The following is a 14,437-nucleotide window of genomic DNA, read 5'->3' on the forward strand; positions in this document are numbered from 1 at the left end:
GAGGATGATGATGATGATGATGATAATAATGATGATGATTAGGTTAAGGACTACAGAGTCTGTTATATAGTCAGGTGCATAGCGCTTGGTGTGTGTATTTGTTCATGTATGGTCCACTCTGGTCTTACGTCACACAGTCAGTATGGAAAATGCCTTATCATGGCTATGTGCAACTGGAAGCATATTAATGTGACTGTAAAGCCCATAATCTGTATAATAAAGGTTCTAAATTCGGTGATGCAAAATTTAATAAAATACTGCTAGTCCTGCCTTCCAGTTTTGGGGCACATACAGTATCTAAACTACTGCATATAATGCATTCACATGAATAAACTTTGTGGGTGAAGTGCATTTATAAAAAATGTTATTTATAGCCCATAGGAGATGAATACCTGAACATCTTGGTATCTGATCACATTTATTGGTCTGAATGCATGAGGAGAATTATCTAAGAATATATGAATTCCCTAGAGAGGTATTGGTTGATATATGAGAAGTAGCGGAATTGATACTTGTAAAAATCACACCAAGCGAGGCAAAACTGCCGTCAACAACCTATCTTGATGCATGAAAAAACACCATCTGACTGGCAGTTCCAATGGCCAATCGCATTGTCTATGGTCGGGGCTCTTTAAAGGGTCTACTAATAGGCATTGAGGCAGAGATGCTGCGAGTGTTAGAACGAGTTAGGTTGTCATGTAGTAACCAACAGAAGGTTACGAGTAAAAAAAAAAAAATGATTATTTGATCGTCTGACTGGTTTTGCGTAAAGGGAAGAGATATGGAATGAGTCGGATACCACAGATGCGAGTCTTGTGTTGTTTTTGGAGACATTATTTTGACATTTTTTATATTCGTGGTGATCGACGAGATACCTCGCTTCACGCGGTCGTTCAACTCGCGATGCTGGACAGATCGCTGCATCATCATGTTGCTTCCGAGTTAGCGAAAGAAATCACAAGTTACACCAGGGGGGCAGTGAGTCGTCGTCATTTAGCTACAGAGGCTACCCGACAATTGCAAGCAGAAAAAGAGGGATGCATTAGCTACATCTGTTGATTTGGCTTGTTGGCACTTCAGTGATACATTGTCGCGCCCGGTGATGTGACCTAAGAAGATCAGTAAGTGATTGTAGCCTATCACTTGTGTTTATGCCTGGGATTGGCTCGATATTCCTCCTAATTTGTTGGGTGGGTGCGATCGTAATTAGCCAATATTTTGATTATGGGCACAGTGGCTGAATTTGGGATAAAGAAAAACCAAAGGGCATTATTTTTCAAACACAATTTGCCACTGAAACAGGCTAATCTATCCAGACCTAGCCTACATCGTAATCATCTGGAATATAGGCAGTTCATGTGTACTGTTATTGACTCCATCATCATCAAATGACCTCTTGGACTTGTCAAGGGAGTGCACATGTTTAGTGTCTGTTGGATTACACAAATTGTGTAGGATAGCCTATCGACTCAGACACGACTCTGCTCAGGATATGATCATGACCCTGGAATGTATGTATAATCGCCAAAGAGATGCTGACTTCATTGAACTATGCTGGTGACATTTCTCCTAAACTAACAAATAGTTTACATAGTCTTGTGCTGCTGACTCTTATTGGATAGGCTAGGTATTGATTTTAGTGGGTAATTGTGCCACTGTCTCAGTACTTGGTCTGTTTTAACCACACAATGGAATACAACATAAATAGCCTATCTAAATAGGTTGCAAATGGGTTCATTTCAAAGTTTCGTTGCATCCTATGTGTTCCTGACGCGTGAGTAATCATTGGTCACAATCCACTCCTGTCACTGCATCCACGTGGAGTTCATGTAGGTATACTTGAAAACTTTGGGTTGAGGAAACTTCCAGCCGTGACGCACAGACTGCTCCCTCTGCTGTAGTCCTGCTGCAAAAAGGTGACAGCTTTTTAGTTTTTGCTGTCACACAGCAGAGAGGAAGAGGTATTGACTCAATAAGGAAAAAGTAGGCTACAGCAGATTAAAAACATCTGTCTAAAATGGACGGCGACTGCAACTATAAGATGCATTATGTGAATGATGACACATTTTCTCCATCCAAACCTCTACTGGACCAAGTGCGGGTGCCCGCGGGGGAGCCCAACGCCCCCAGTGTTCTACAGGGGCGTGGGTCTGTTTATTGCTCGCCAAACTTTGACATGATTGATGGGCTGCTGTACCGTAAGAAGTTGGAGAGAGGCTTCATCCACTACCGGGAGGTGCTAGACGAGGACCGACGGCTCGGGGCGATTGCCACTTTCCACCGGCGGCGGCCAGGCATGTGCCACCACTCCCTGGAGGATACGTACAGATCAGTGGCCGAGAACTACTGGTGGGAGGGTGAGTCTGGTCGGGTGGGATCCAGTGGGATCCTCATCCAGTTAAGTCTGTACTCGATTGAGCTCTCTGTGGGTTCGGACTGATGGTTGTGCTGATATTTACTGTCACTTTCTTTCATCTCTTTCTCCTTTTCTCTCACTGTCTGCCTTTCTCTTTCAGACAAACTTTCTATCCCACTCACTCAATGACTTTCTCTTTCTAGCTGTTCCTCTCTGTCTGCCTGTCTAACCACCTTCTCTCTCCCTGTCCTGTAGGTTTCAGTGAGTCTAGCCTGATGTCTCTGCTGGACTTCTCCTACTCCTCTACCCTTTTTACACAGGACAATGATTAAAACCACTTAGGATGTTCCCGAAAGTGGCTTTTCAGACAAAATAATTACACCTCATCTCATCACATTGTAGACTGTTATTGTAATGTTCTTGCGAGGCTTAGTATAGGCCAGTGTTTCCAAACTTCTCTATCCTCCTATCCTCTGGTGAGATGATGTATTCATCCATTCTGTAAAGAGGGATGTCCCTCTTTACAACCAGAGAGACCTAAAAAAGAAAGTGAACTGCAGGCGTTCGACAGAGGTGTTATTATATTGCAACATAAGTCAGATTGATGCTGTATAATGTCGAACTACGTTGAATAAATACTGGTCTTGTTTTGCGGTTAAAAAAACCAATGACCCTTTTGGTGGTCAAAAACATTGCCTGTGTAATATGGTTTGTTTCGTTAATATAAAATCCGTTATGATGATCATTGCAATAACGTACATGATTGACCCTTCCTCAGGGATGTACTTCCAGATCCGAGACTTTGTCCGGGGATGTCCAGCGTGCCTGGAGCAGAGGAACAAGAGACCCAAGGTAAGAGATGGCACCATAGAGCATCCTGATGTGAAGGCACTGATACTGAATGATGTTTTCACCATGTCGTTCTCTCCCCCATCTCTCTGCCACTCACGTTTGCTCTCTTTCACACTTCCTTCTCTCACATTCTCTTTCCTTCAATCCCTTTCTCACCCTCGTTCTCACGTTATTGGTGACTCTGTTCTACTCGCTCGTGTTAATTCGCTCTCTCTCCTACAGAAGCGTGTGGGTGAGAGGCGTCTCTCTCAGACGATGATGTCACACAGCCGTGACATGCTGAGTAAACTGAGGAGCCAGCGGGAGGCGGGGCTGTTCTGTGACATCACTCTGAGGACTGACGGATGCTCTTACTCCGCCCACAAGGCGGTGCTGGCAGCGGTGAGCGAGTACTTTCAGGAATTATTCACTGAGATGGACTCCGCCCCTAGCTCCAGGTCTGACATCGACCTCACAGGTACGAGATTGACACACACACTTCTGAATGGGGTTGTTTCTTTATCCATCTGTCTCTTTTCCTCCATCTACTCTGCTCTCTCCTTTTGTGGATGCCCATGTTTTGGCATGGACATGACCGCTACTGCTCTGAAAAGGAACTTAAACAGCACTTTCTACCTCACTCTCTTTTCCACTTTTTCACTTCCTCATGTTTGGTCTCCTCCTACTGTTTCCCCCCTCTGGTCTTCTCAACATATGTCATTTACGAAAGTTCAATCAGGATGGCTGGTCTGAATGCTCGTTTAACTTCATCCAGTCAGCATAACATAATTCACTTTGTTTCCTATTCTACAGGCATAGTGGGAATGACGACAAACGTATCATCATCAGCAAGCATCTTGTTTCTTCTCCTCTTCTCCCATGTGCAGAATGCTATTTACCTATTTACCTTGTGGCCTATTAGCACAACACAATAATGCTCATTCCTCATGCTTGCTGTTTAACCTATGGGCTCACTCTGGCAATTAATACCTTCCTCTCTCTCAACCAATGGATGTAAGTCTTGGGATGTATTTATGTCAACTTACCGATGTTCTCTCACTTGCTGTTTTTAAGCAACAGTTTGACAACCATCCACCCCCCCACCAGCTATAATAACCTTAAGGCCCGTCATTGGAACTCCTTTCTCCCAGCAGGGGGGGGGGTTTCGATGCCAGAAGTCCCACATAGGGCGACCTGCCATCATATGATCTTGCTCCGAGGATTTTACCTCGCAGACAAGGCCATTCCCCAAACTATTTAATAAAATGTCATATTGCATTCCTATGTTGTCCATTCAGTTAATCCTGTACTAGATTGAACTGTCTGTGGGTTAGGACTGATGGTTGTGCTGAGATTTACTGTCACTTTTATCTTTCTCCTTTTCTCTCTCTCTCTCTCATCCAGACAAACTTTCTATCCCACTCACTCAATGACTTTCTCTTTCTAGCTGTTCCTCTCTGTCTGCCTGTCTAACCACCTTCTCTCTCCCTGTCCTGTAGGTTTCAGTGAGTCTAGCCTGATGTCTCTGCTGGACTTCTCCTACTCCTCTATTCTGTGTGTGTCTGAGGAGGACCTTCCAGAGGTCAGCACTATGGCCCGTCACCTGGGCATGTGGCCTGCCGTGGAGGCCTGTTCTGCCCTCCAGAGGGAGCAGGGATACCACGCCGCCCAATACCCCACCATGGAGCACCCTGCCCTAGGCTTCTCATCGCAGATCCCTGGATCTCCCCTGGAGCTCCACCACCACCAGAGGGACAGGAAGAGGAATAGGGGGTTGGCTGGAGAGGGCAGGGAGAGGGTGGCTGGGGGTGGAAGGGTAAAGGGGGTGGATGATGGCTTCAGACAGATTCTGGATCAGTCCAATGAGTCGAGGGAGGAGAGCCCGACCAGGCGGTCACCCCGTCGCCCCCCCGGACCCAGTCCCCTCCCCCTAGGGCAGAACGGTCTCCCCCTCAGCCCCACCCGCAGGATGAAGCTCATGGACTTCAAATCTCCGTCTTGTAAAATATATTCTTCCCCTCCAAAAAACATATCCTCCATCCCTCGCTCCCGAAACACCCAATCTTCCTCCTCCTCGCCCCACACGCGTCTTCTCCGCTCTACTCCCGGGGCCGCCCAGGAAGTCCAGAGACTGCTTCCCAGGACAGAGAGCCCTCGGGGCCGAAAACCTCACCCTGTCCCCCATCCTGCCTCCACCTCCTCCACACAGAGGGCTGGCTCTGAGGCCCCCATAGTGAGGGTGAAGCAGGAGGAAGAGGGGGACGAGGATGAGAAAGATCATTTCCGAGCACTGGAGAAGTACCGCCTGATGAGCGTGCTCGGGTTACAGAGGACGTCCCTCCTCCCCAGACCAGAGGATCTGATTGGCTGGAGGCAGAAAAAACGCCTCCGAAAGTTGAAGGTCAATAACTATTCGTTGACCAAGAGGAGGAAACCTCGCCCCCAGGCGTCAGGAGGGCTTACGTTTGGGGGGCCGCCCCTGTCACTCCCCCTATGTACCCCTGCCAAAGCTCACTTCCTGAGCAGGATCATAAAGACGGAGCCTGAGTATCCAATCAGCATGGAGGACATGAGACTGAAGAAACCCAGGCAGCCCCGGCGGTTTCCGCCCAGTGACAGGAGCATGCGCAGTAAAGTAGTGTTACCAGACCTGCTGCAGCCCGTGTCCAGGCTGGTCTACGGAGGGAGGGATCTCAGGCGCTCTGTCAGGGGTGTTGAGGCCAGCCACCCCCCTCCACCTTTCCCACCCCGTTCTGGGAACACCAGAGTTCCAAATCCCAAGAGGAACGTCTCTACTGTCCGGATCAAACCCGAACCTGCCGACTATGCCATCTCAGCACCGCCCCTCCCCTCACATGGCCGACACCCAAACCCACACCTCTCCCCTCCCAGGGCCCACCCCAGGCACAAGGTTACCACAGAAACTGTCAGAGCACTCCGCTACAACAGCGGGCGTCCGATGGCCAAAGATAAGCTGAAGCGGAGTGGCATGAAGTCTGGGAGAGCCCAGCGTAAGCCCAGAGAGGAGAGCATGAGGACCGGGAGCAGCCACGGAGTGAGGAGGATCATGGAGAGAGGGCCTGGAGCTATGAGCAGCAGGAAGATGAGCAGCATCCTCAGCCCTGATCCTGTTCCTCCTCCCCTCCACAGCCATCCTCTGTACAGGGTCATCAAGGAGGAACCAGCAGACCCTCTACCTGTGGCGGGGTCCTTCCCCGAGCCACCCTCCGTGTCCTCCTCCCCAGAGCTGGGCAAAAGGCAGATCAAGCCCCCTGTCAAGCTCCTAGACCCAGGCTTCCTCTTCAGCTTCTGCCGGCCGGCAGGAGGGCCCATGTTGGGGGTGAAGAGGGAGGAGGAGAGTGTGGATATCTGCCTAACACGGTCGGTCTCAAGGGTAGAGAGATTTGGTTCCGGGGGGGCCCCAGCCAGGGTCCTGAGGGCCAGAGGAGGCCTCCCCACCCTCCACAGGGTGAAGAAGGAGAGGGAAGAAAGGAGTGTAAGCCAAAGTCCAACCCAGAGGCAGGGGCCACCAAGGGCTGTCAACTCTCACCAACACAAATCCCCCCACCTGGATAGAGCCACAGGGTCAAAGGATGCTTGCGTTGCTCGGGACATACCAAAGGTAAACACTGGGCAATAGTGTAGTTTTTCTTGCACGTTCTCCTATGATTTGGGCAACTTTTAATATTTTAAAAAGTGGGTTGCTGCTCTCCTCAGTCCTCACCTTATCTCTGTCACATGTACTGACATGAAAACACAAGATGGATGAAAGAAATGGTATAGGTGTACTGAAGGACTTTTCACATGTCCAGTACAGATTAAGGAAAGGAAGCCAGGATGAAACTTTTGAGATGCAGCCTTGCTTTCCTCCACAGTGGAGAGTAGAGTAGAGTAGAGGGGAGGTCTGGGGTGGGTGAAGTTAACTGTTATCTCTCCATAACACCATTCATCAGACTGAGGATTCCGTTAGGGGTTAAACAGGCTGAACCAATGTCAACCCTGTCTGAGGGGGAGGGTGTTCTACTCATCAGCCATTCTTTTTCTTTGGGAACTAACTGGAGCAAAATGTTGACACTTTAATACTCTCTTATATTACGTTAGAAAAGTCTGATCTGAGATAAGATTACGTTCTTCTTTTGGAGATTGTAAATTGAGTTTGATAACATTCCATGTTCATTGCTCTCCGTTGACATGCATAGATCATTAAGCTAAAATATGTAATGACCATGGAACTGGTGTCATGAACTGGTGTAATGACCATGTAACTGGTGTCATGAACTGGTGTCATGAACTGGTGTAATGACCATGTAACTGGTGTCATGAACTGCTGTCATGAACTGGTGTAATGACCATGTAACTGGTGTCATGAACTGGTGTAATGACCATGTTACTGGTGTAATGACCATGTAACTGGTGTAATGACCATGTTACTGGTGTCATGAACTGGTGTCATGACCATGTAACTGGTGTCATGAACTGGTGTCATGACCATGTAACTGGTGTCATGAACTGGTGTCATGACCATGTAACTGGTGTCATGAACTGGTGTCATGACCATGTAACTGGTGTCATGAACTGGTGTCATGACCATGGAACTGGTGTCATGAACTGGTGTCATGACCATGGAACTGGTGTAATGACCATGTTACTGGTGTCATGAACTGGTGTAATGACCATGTAACTGGTGTAATGACCATGTAACTGGTGTCATGAACTGGTGTCATGACCATGTAACTGGTGTCATGACCATGTAACTGGTGTCATGAACGTGGAGCTGGTGTCATGACCATGTAACTGGTGTCATGAACATGGAACTGGTGTCATGAACATGGAACTGGTGTCATGAACATGGAACTGGTGTCATGAACTGGTGTCATGAACATGGAACTGGTGTCATGAACTGGTGTCATGAACATGGAACTGGTGTCATGAACTGGTGTCATGAACATGGAACTGGTGTCATGAACATGGAACTGGGTACTTGTCCAGAAAAAAAGAGAGCATTAGAGCATCTTAAGAAATACGTGTTCCTGAAAGACATCTAACAAAATGGAATCGATTTGATTCTGTTTCTCCCTCTTTGTCTGCAGAAGCCAGCTAAGCCCCTGCCTAGCCGAGGCCCTGCCCTTTTGGACTCGTTCCGCCGGGCGAGGTTAAAGCAGCTGCGAGGTCCTCGCAGTCAGGCCCCCAAGGCCAAGTCATCCCACGTCTGCCTGCAGTGCCGGGCATCCTGTAAGGACTGTAACGCCCTCATCATGCACCGCATCAGGCACATCGAGGGCAAGCACTGGCCCTGCCCTGTACGTACTGAAACTGTTAGTCTTTGAACATCCCCCCTCCCTCTGTGTGTGTGTGTTTGTTCAGTGTTTTACTGATGTGTGTGTGTATATACAGTTGAAGTTGGAAGTTTACATACACCTTAGCCAAGTACATTTAAAATCAGTTTTTCACAATTCGTGACATTTAATCCTAGTAAAAATTCCCTGTCTTAGGTCAGTTAGGATCACCACTTTATTTTAAGAATGTGAAATGTCAGAATAATAGTAGAGTGATTTATTTCAGCTTTTATTTCTTTCATCACATTCCCAGTGGGTCAGAAGTTTACATACACTCAATTAGTATTTGGTAGCATTGCCTTTAAATTGTTTAACTTGGGTCAAACGTTTCAGGTAGCCTTCCACAAGCTTCCCACAATAAGTTGGGTGAATTTTGGCCCATTCCTCCTGACAGAGCTGGTGGAACTGAGTCAGGTTTGTAGGCCACCTTGCTCGCACACGCTTTTTCAGTTCTGCCCACAAATTTTCGATAGGATTGAGGTCAGGGCTTTGTGATGGCCACTCCAATACCTTGACCCTGTTGTCCTTAAGCCATTTTGACACACCTTTGGAAGTATGCTAGGGGTCATTGTCCATTTTGGAAGACCCATTTGTGACCAAGCTTTAACTTCTTGACTGATGTCTTGAGATGTTGCTTCAATATATCCACATAATTTTTCTCCCTCATGATGCCATCTGTTTTGTGAAGTGCACCAGTCCCTCCTGCAGCAAACCAAGTTTGTGACCCCACAACATGATGCTGCCACCCCCGTGCTTCACGGTTGGGATGGTGTTCTTCGGCTTGCAAGCCTCCCCCTTTTTCCTCCAAACATAACGATGGTCATTATGCCAAACAGTTCTATTTTTGTTTCATCAGACCAGAGGACATTTCTCTAAAAAGTACGGTCTTTGTCCCCATGTGCAGTTGCAAATTGTAGTCTGGCTTTTTTATGGCGGTTTTGGAGCAGTGGCTTCTTCCTTGCTGAGCGACCTTTCAGGTTATGTCGATATAGGACTCATTTTACTGTGGATACAGATACTTTTGTACTTGTTTCCTCCAGCATCTTCACAAGGTCCTTTGCTGTTGTTCTGGGATTGATTTGTACTTTTCGCACCAACGTACGTTCATCTCTAGGAGACAGAACGAGTCTCCTTCCTGAGCATTATGACGGCTGTGTGGTCCCATGGTGTTTAGACTTGCGTACTATTGTTTGTACAGATGAACGTGGTACCTTCAGGCATTTGTAAATTGCTCCCAAGGATGAACCAGACTTGTGGAGGTCTACAATTTTTTTTCTGGGTTATTTCTTTTGATTTTCCCATGATGTCAAGCAAAGAGGCACTGAGTTTGAAGGTAGGCCTTGAAATACATCCACAGGTCCACCTCCAATTGACTCGAATTATGTCAATTAGCCTATCAGAAGCTTCTAAAGCCGTGACATCATTTTCTGGAATTTTCCAAGCTGTTTAATGGCACAGTCAACTTAGTGTATGTAAACTTCTGACCCACGGGAATTGTGATACAGTGAAATAATCTGTCTGTTAACAATTGTTGGGAAAATGACTTGTGTCATGCACAAGGTAGATGTCCTAACCGACTTGCCAAAACTATAGTTTGTTAAAAAGATATTTGTGGAGTGGTTGAAAAACTAGTTTTAATGACTCCAACCTAAGTGTATGTAAACTTCAGACTTCAACTGTATGTGTATATATACTGTGGCTTTGTGTTGTAGCTGTGTACTGATATATATATATATTGTGGCTCTGTGTTGTAGCTGTGTACTGATATATATATATATTGTGGCTCTGTGTTGTAGCTGTGCAATAAGACATTCTTCAGGATGAGGAATGTGAAGAACCACATTCGTACCCACGACCAGAGGCTGTATAAGTGTCGCAGCTGTTTGGCTGCATCCTGAGACCTGACTGGGGAAGGAGGTGAGTGTCCCCTGTCCCTCTGTCCCACTTAAGGGCAAGACGCAATAACCAATGTCGGATGTGTGCAGTAGATCACCTGCTGGTGTCGACTAGCTGTGGCGCTTCAACATGTAAAATAGTCGGGAAATGAACAGAAAAATAGGGCTGATGTTCTGTAGTCGGAGGCGACAGGACGGCCACCCGCTGCTTTAAAACTGTTTGACGGCACGGTCTGTTTTGTCCTTTAAGCAAGTCTATATGTCAGCACTGTTCCTGCCAGTGAAGATGATAGTATTTGGTAAATCATTCTACAGTTTGCCTTTATCACAGATTTCCTGTCCGTCGTGCATTGTCAGTCTAGCTCTTCAGTCCCCTAATTGTCCTATTTGTGTTTTAGGGTTGAAGCTGTCTACATTGACTGACGGGATGAGGAGAGGCACATTGTTAAACTGCAAGCTTGTAAATACAAAGCATCAGTCCACATCCAAACACAAGGCTACCAGGAGAAATGTAATTACTATTACGATGATGATTATGATTATTGTGGTAATTCTTGATTGGTAATGTTATTTAAAAAACCAAACTTAATTTCTTGTTTGCATTTTAGGGAGCTACAGGGGTTTAAACTTGAACATTACACTCAGGGGGTGGGGAAACTGTGAGGTCACTGTATTTAAATGGTCGACGACGTCACAGTATGTAAATTAGAATGGAAATTACGGAGAATTATTATGATAATGATTACTACTATTGCTATCAATATTTTTGTATGTATAGACTGAATCTGAGTGCACCTATACCATAGCTTTGTTGTAAACCTAAAATAAGTTGATGTAAAACAGAGGGGTAGCCGGAGGGCAGTCCCAGGTGGAAATACTTGAAGGTTCACGGGTCGATTTGGAGATGGAGTTAGAGAGTGTTTCTTAAAGTCTGTAGACGAGGGGGGTTGTTGGGTTTTTAGAGATGGTATGAGTTGGCTAGTATTGCCTCATGTATCAGTTCTCTAGTCTCACCTTTGTCCAGGGTTAGGGTTTGGGAAAGGGGGTTAGGAGGGGGGAATAGGCCCAATCACAAAATGACCCCTAAACACTATGCCCTATGCACTTGTGGAGATCGTAGCAGATTTGATTGATTGAAGCAATATGGAGAAACTTCCCCATAGTAGATCAAATGGAAAGGTAGATGTATTATCATATTTCTTACACATGTCATATCCTCTCAGATCTCCATAGGTGCATAGTCTAGGGGTCCATTTGGGATTGGGCCCATGAGTTAGCTAGTTTGGGGTAAGGGGGTTCTATGACATCCCTGCATGTTTGACTGCAGGTCTGTTTCCTCCCCTTGTCTTTTCGAATGTTACTATATGTCTATGAAAGGGAAAACTGTCATGTCTAAATGTGAATCTTTAAAATTACTTTCTCAATACTGAAGTTTTTTTCTGGATTATATACAGTTTTATTTGGTCTCGGTAGTCCAGAACGTTTTTTAAAAAAATGATACAACTATGGGGTTAAAGTGCATACGGCCAGCTTTCATTTGAGGGTATTTTCATCCATATCAGGTGAACAGTTTATAAATTACAGCACTTTTTGTACATAGTCTCCCCCATTTTAGGGCACCAAAAATATTGGGACAAATTCACTTGTGTATTGAAAAGTTTAGTATTTGGTCCTGTATTCCTAGCATGCAATGATTACACCAAGTTTGTGACTCTAAAAACTTGATATTTGTGCGTCTCACGTTCACTAATTATTATTCACGATTCATTCAGGACTATTCGTAATCATGGTAGGAACACATTTTAATTTACAAAAGAAGTGACTCCAAAATGACACAATTCATTTCTATTGGGCACAAAATAATTTGAAACAACCAAAACAGCAAATGCATCTTCAGTCCAACCCTAATTTAGCATATCTGATTCAGCTAGTTAAGGTGTTGTTGAGCAGCTAATTAGTAGAATCAGGTGTGTTAAATTAGGGATGGACTGAAAACCCACAGGATGGTAGATCTCCAGGAAGAGGGTTTGGCAGCCCTGCTGTAGAGTCATAAGCTTGGTGTAATCATTACGTGCTAGGAATATGGGACCAAATACTAAACTTTTGGTGCCCTAAAATGGGAGGACTATTTACAAAAAGTACTGTAATTTCTCAACAGTTCACCTGATATGGATGGATATACCCTCAAATTAAGCTTCCAGTCTGCACTTTAACCTCATAGCCATTGTTTGATTTCAAATCCAAACTTCTGGAGTATAGATCCAAAATAAGAAAAATACTGCAATATCCCAATAATGGAGGGCACTGTATATGTTTCTCCTTTTTTAATTAAACTAGGATGTTTGGCCTTTTTTTTCTCATATTTAAGAACCTCTCTCGTACTGAATGCAACGCGTGCACATACTATGGAGACATTGACGATTCAGACACTCTCCTTTTGGTTCTGTAAAAAGAATGATATGGAATAAATGTTTGCCTTTTACATTTTTGCCTTTCCTGTTTGAAATTAGAATAGTTGTTCACATTTGTTTCTTGTCTACTGTACAGTTTCAGCAGAATATAGACAGAGTAGCTATATACACTGTGTGTACAAAACATTAAGGACACCATCTCTTTCCATGACATAAATTGACCAGGTGAACTATGATCCCTTATTGATGTCACTAGATGGAGAGGAGACAGGTTAAAGAAGGATTTTTAAGCCTTGAGACATGGATTGTGAATGGGAAAAACAAAATATTTAAGTGCCTTTGAACTGCACAGCTGCTGGGTTTTTCCACACAACAGTTTCCGTGTGTCAACATTGGCCAGCATCCTTGTGAGGGGGAGGTGGTGGGGGTTTGGAACTAAATATTAGGAAGGTGTTCTTAATGTTTTGTACACGGTGTATAACACTTCTTCTCATTCTTGAGAAATGCATGTTTGATAAATGCATCAGCTTGGACATATATTCAAAACCGTAGGGATTCACCCAGTTACATAAAAGTAGTATTACTATGTAGTATTCTACATATTTCAGGCACATCTTCATGGTCCTACAAACCACAGTCTGTGCTCATCCAGACGGCTAGGAGGAACGATAGAAGGCAGGAATCTACCAGCGATGGTCACTAATCCATTTACTGTGCCCAAACAGCACATAAAAAGCATCTGCTTCTCATTCAAACATAATGATGTGATGTCACAGGTGTATTCAGATACAGATATGTAACCATGACTCGCGTAATCCCAAGGACATTACCATGCAGTACCCGATACTACCACAAGATGGCAGCCAATACTAGGTAGTGAGAATTGGCTGTGGGTTCCTCTGCAAAATAATGAAATCTTCTTCCATCTTTACTCTTCTAAATGGCCCCATGTAGATCTGAACGTTGGATAGGTGTATGTGTCAATAATATTGTCATACCTAATAAACAGACTCGCACCAACCCAGTTCTTTCAGATCTAAAAATGCCCCTTGTCAATGGTCCATCATGAAGTGTCTAAGGCAAGGGGATTATTTCAGACTGGGTATCAGTAATATAGTCAGCCCTTACTCATTGCATGTGTAGTGTAGTGTATAGGTGTTATGTAAATATGGCATGTTTATGAAAAACATTCACCATCATGTTGCAACTGTACCAGAGAATGGACAGCATAGTGTGCAAAACTGTTTATAAAACTATTCATTAATTTCCTCCTGATAACAGCACGACATTATACCATATCATACTTTACCATTGTCTATCACTTCTGGGTAAAAATTAAGTACCTTACTGTGATTGTTTTCAATTAAAGTGGTAGAATTTTGATAGGACTGTCTGGGAGTGGTCTGAGTGGGTAGGAGAAAACAAGCTGTTATTGGCAGAGAGGTTTGGAACTCTCGTTCTTTCACCAGGCAGGCCAAAACTCCATCCCACCAAAACAGGCTAACATTTCAGGCGGTCTTTTCAAGGAGCTCTTACACTAAAAGGGCTTTATCATCGTTTTCACAATTTCAGCGTATTATTCCGACCTCATAGTATAGAAATGTATAT

At 44.9% G+C, this 14,437-nt stretch overlaps 1 protein-coding gene across 1 annotated transcript; it reads left to right on the plus strand.

Annotated features, from left to right (window-relative positions):
* Positions 1 to 699: 699 nt before the first annotated feature.
* Positions 700 to 12,329, plus strand: LOC120064155. Its single transcript, XM_039014529.1, has 7 exons — positions 700 to 2,357; positions 3,135 to 3,208; positions 3,431 to 3,665; positions 4,687 to 6,809; positions 8,278 to 8,487; positions 10,320 to 10,440; positions 10,817 to 12,329. The coding sequence occupies exons 1-6, from the start codon at positions 2,018 to 2,020 to the stop codon at positions 10,419 to 10,421; spliced, it is 3,084 nt and encodes a 1,027-aa protein (XP_038870457.1). The 5' UTR covers positions 700 to 2,017; the 3' UTR covers positions 10,422 to 10,440; positions 10,817 to 12,329.
* The last annotated feature ends 2,108 nt before the right edge of the window (positions 12,330 to 14,437 follow it).

This window comes from Salvelinus namaycush, chromosome 19 (genome assembly GCF_016432855.1).
Source record: "Salvelinus namaycush isolate Seneca chromosome 19, SaNama_1.0, whole genome shotgun sequence".
Taxonomy (NCBI): domain Eukaryota; kingdom Metazoa; phylum Chordata; class Actinopteri; order Salmoniformes; family Salmonidae; genus Salvelinus; species Salvelinus namaycush.

Coding starts and splice junctions, on each gene's coding strand:
- LOC120064155 (XM_039014529.1), top strand. CDS start 2,018: ATGGACGGCGACTGCAACTATAAGATGCATTATGTGAATGATGACACA. Junction 2,358..3,134: donor CGAGAACTACTGGTGGGAGG/GTGAGTCTGGTC, acceptor ACCCTTCCTCAG/GGATGTACTTCCAGATCCGA. Junction 8,488..10,319: donor GCAAGCACTGGCCCTGCCCT/GTACGTACTGAA, acceptor TCTGTGTTGTAG/CTGTGCAATAAGACATTCTT.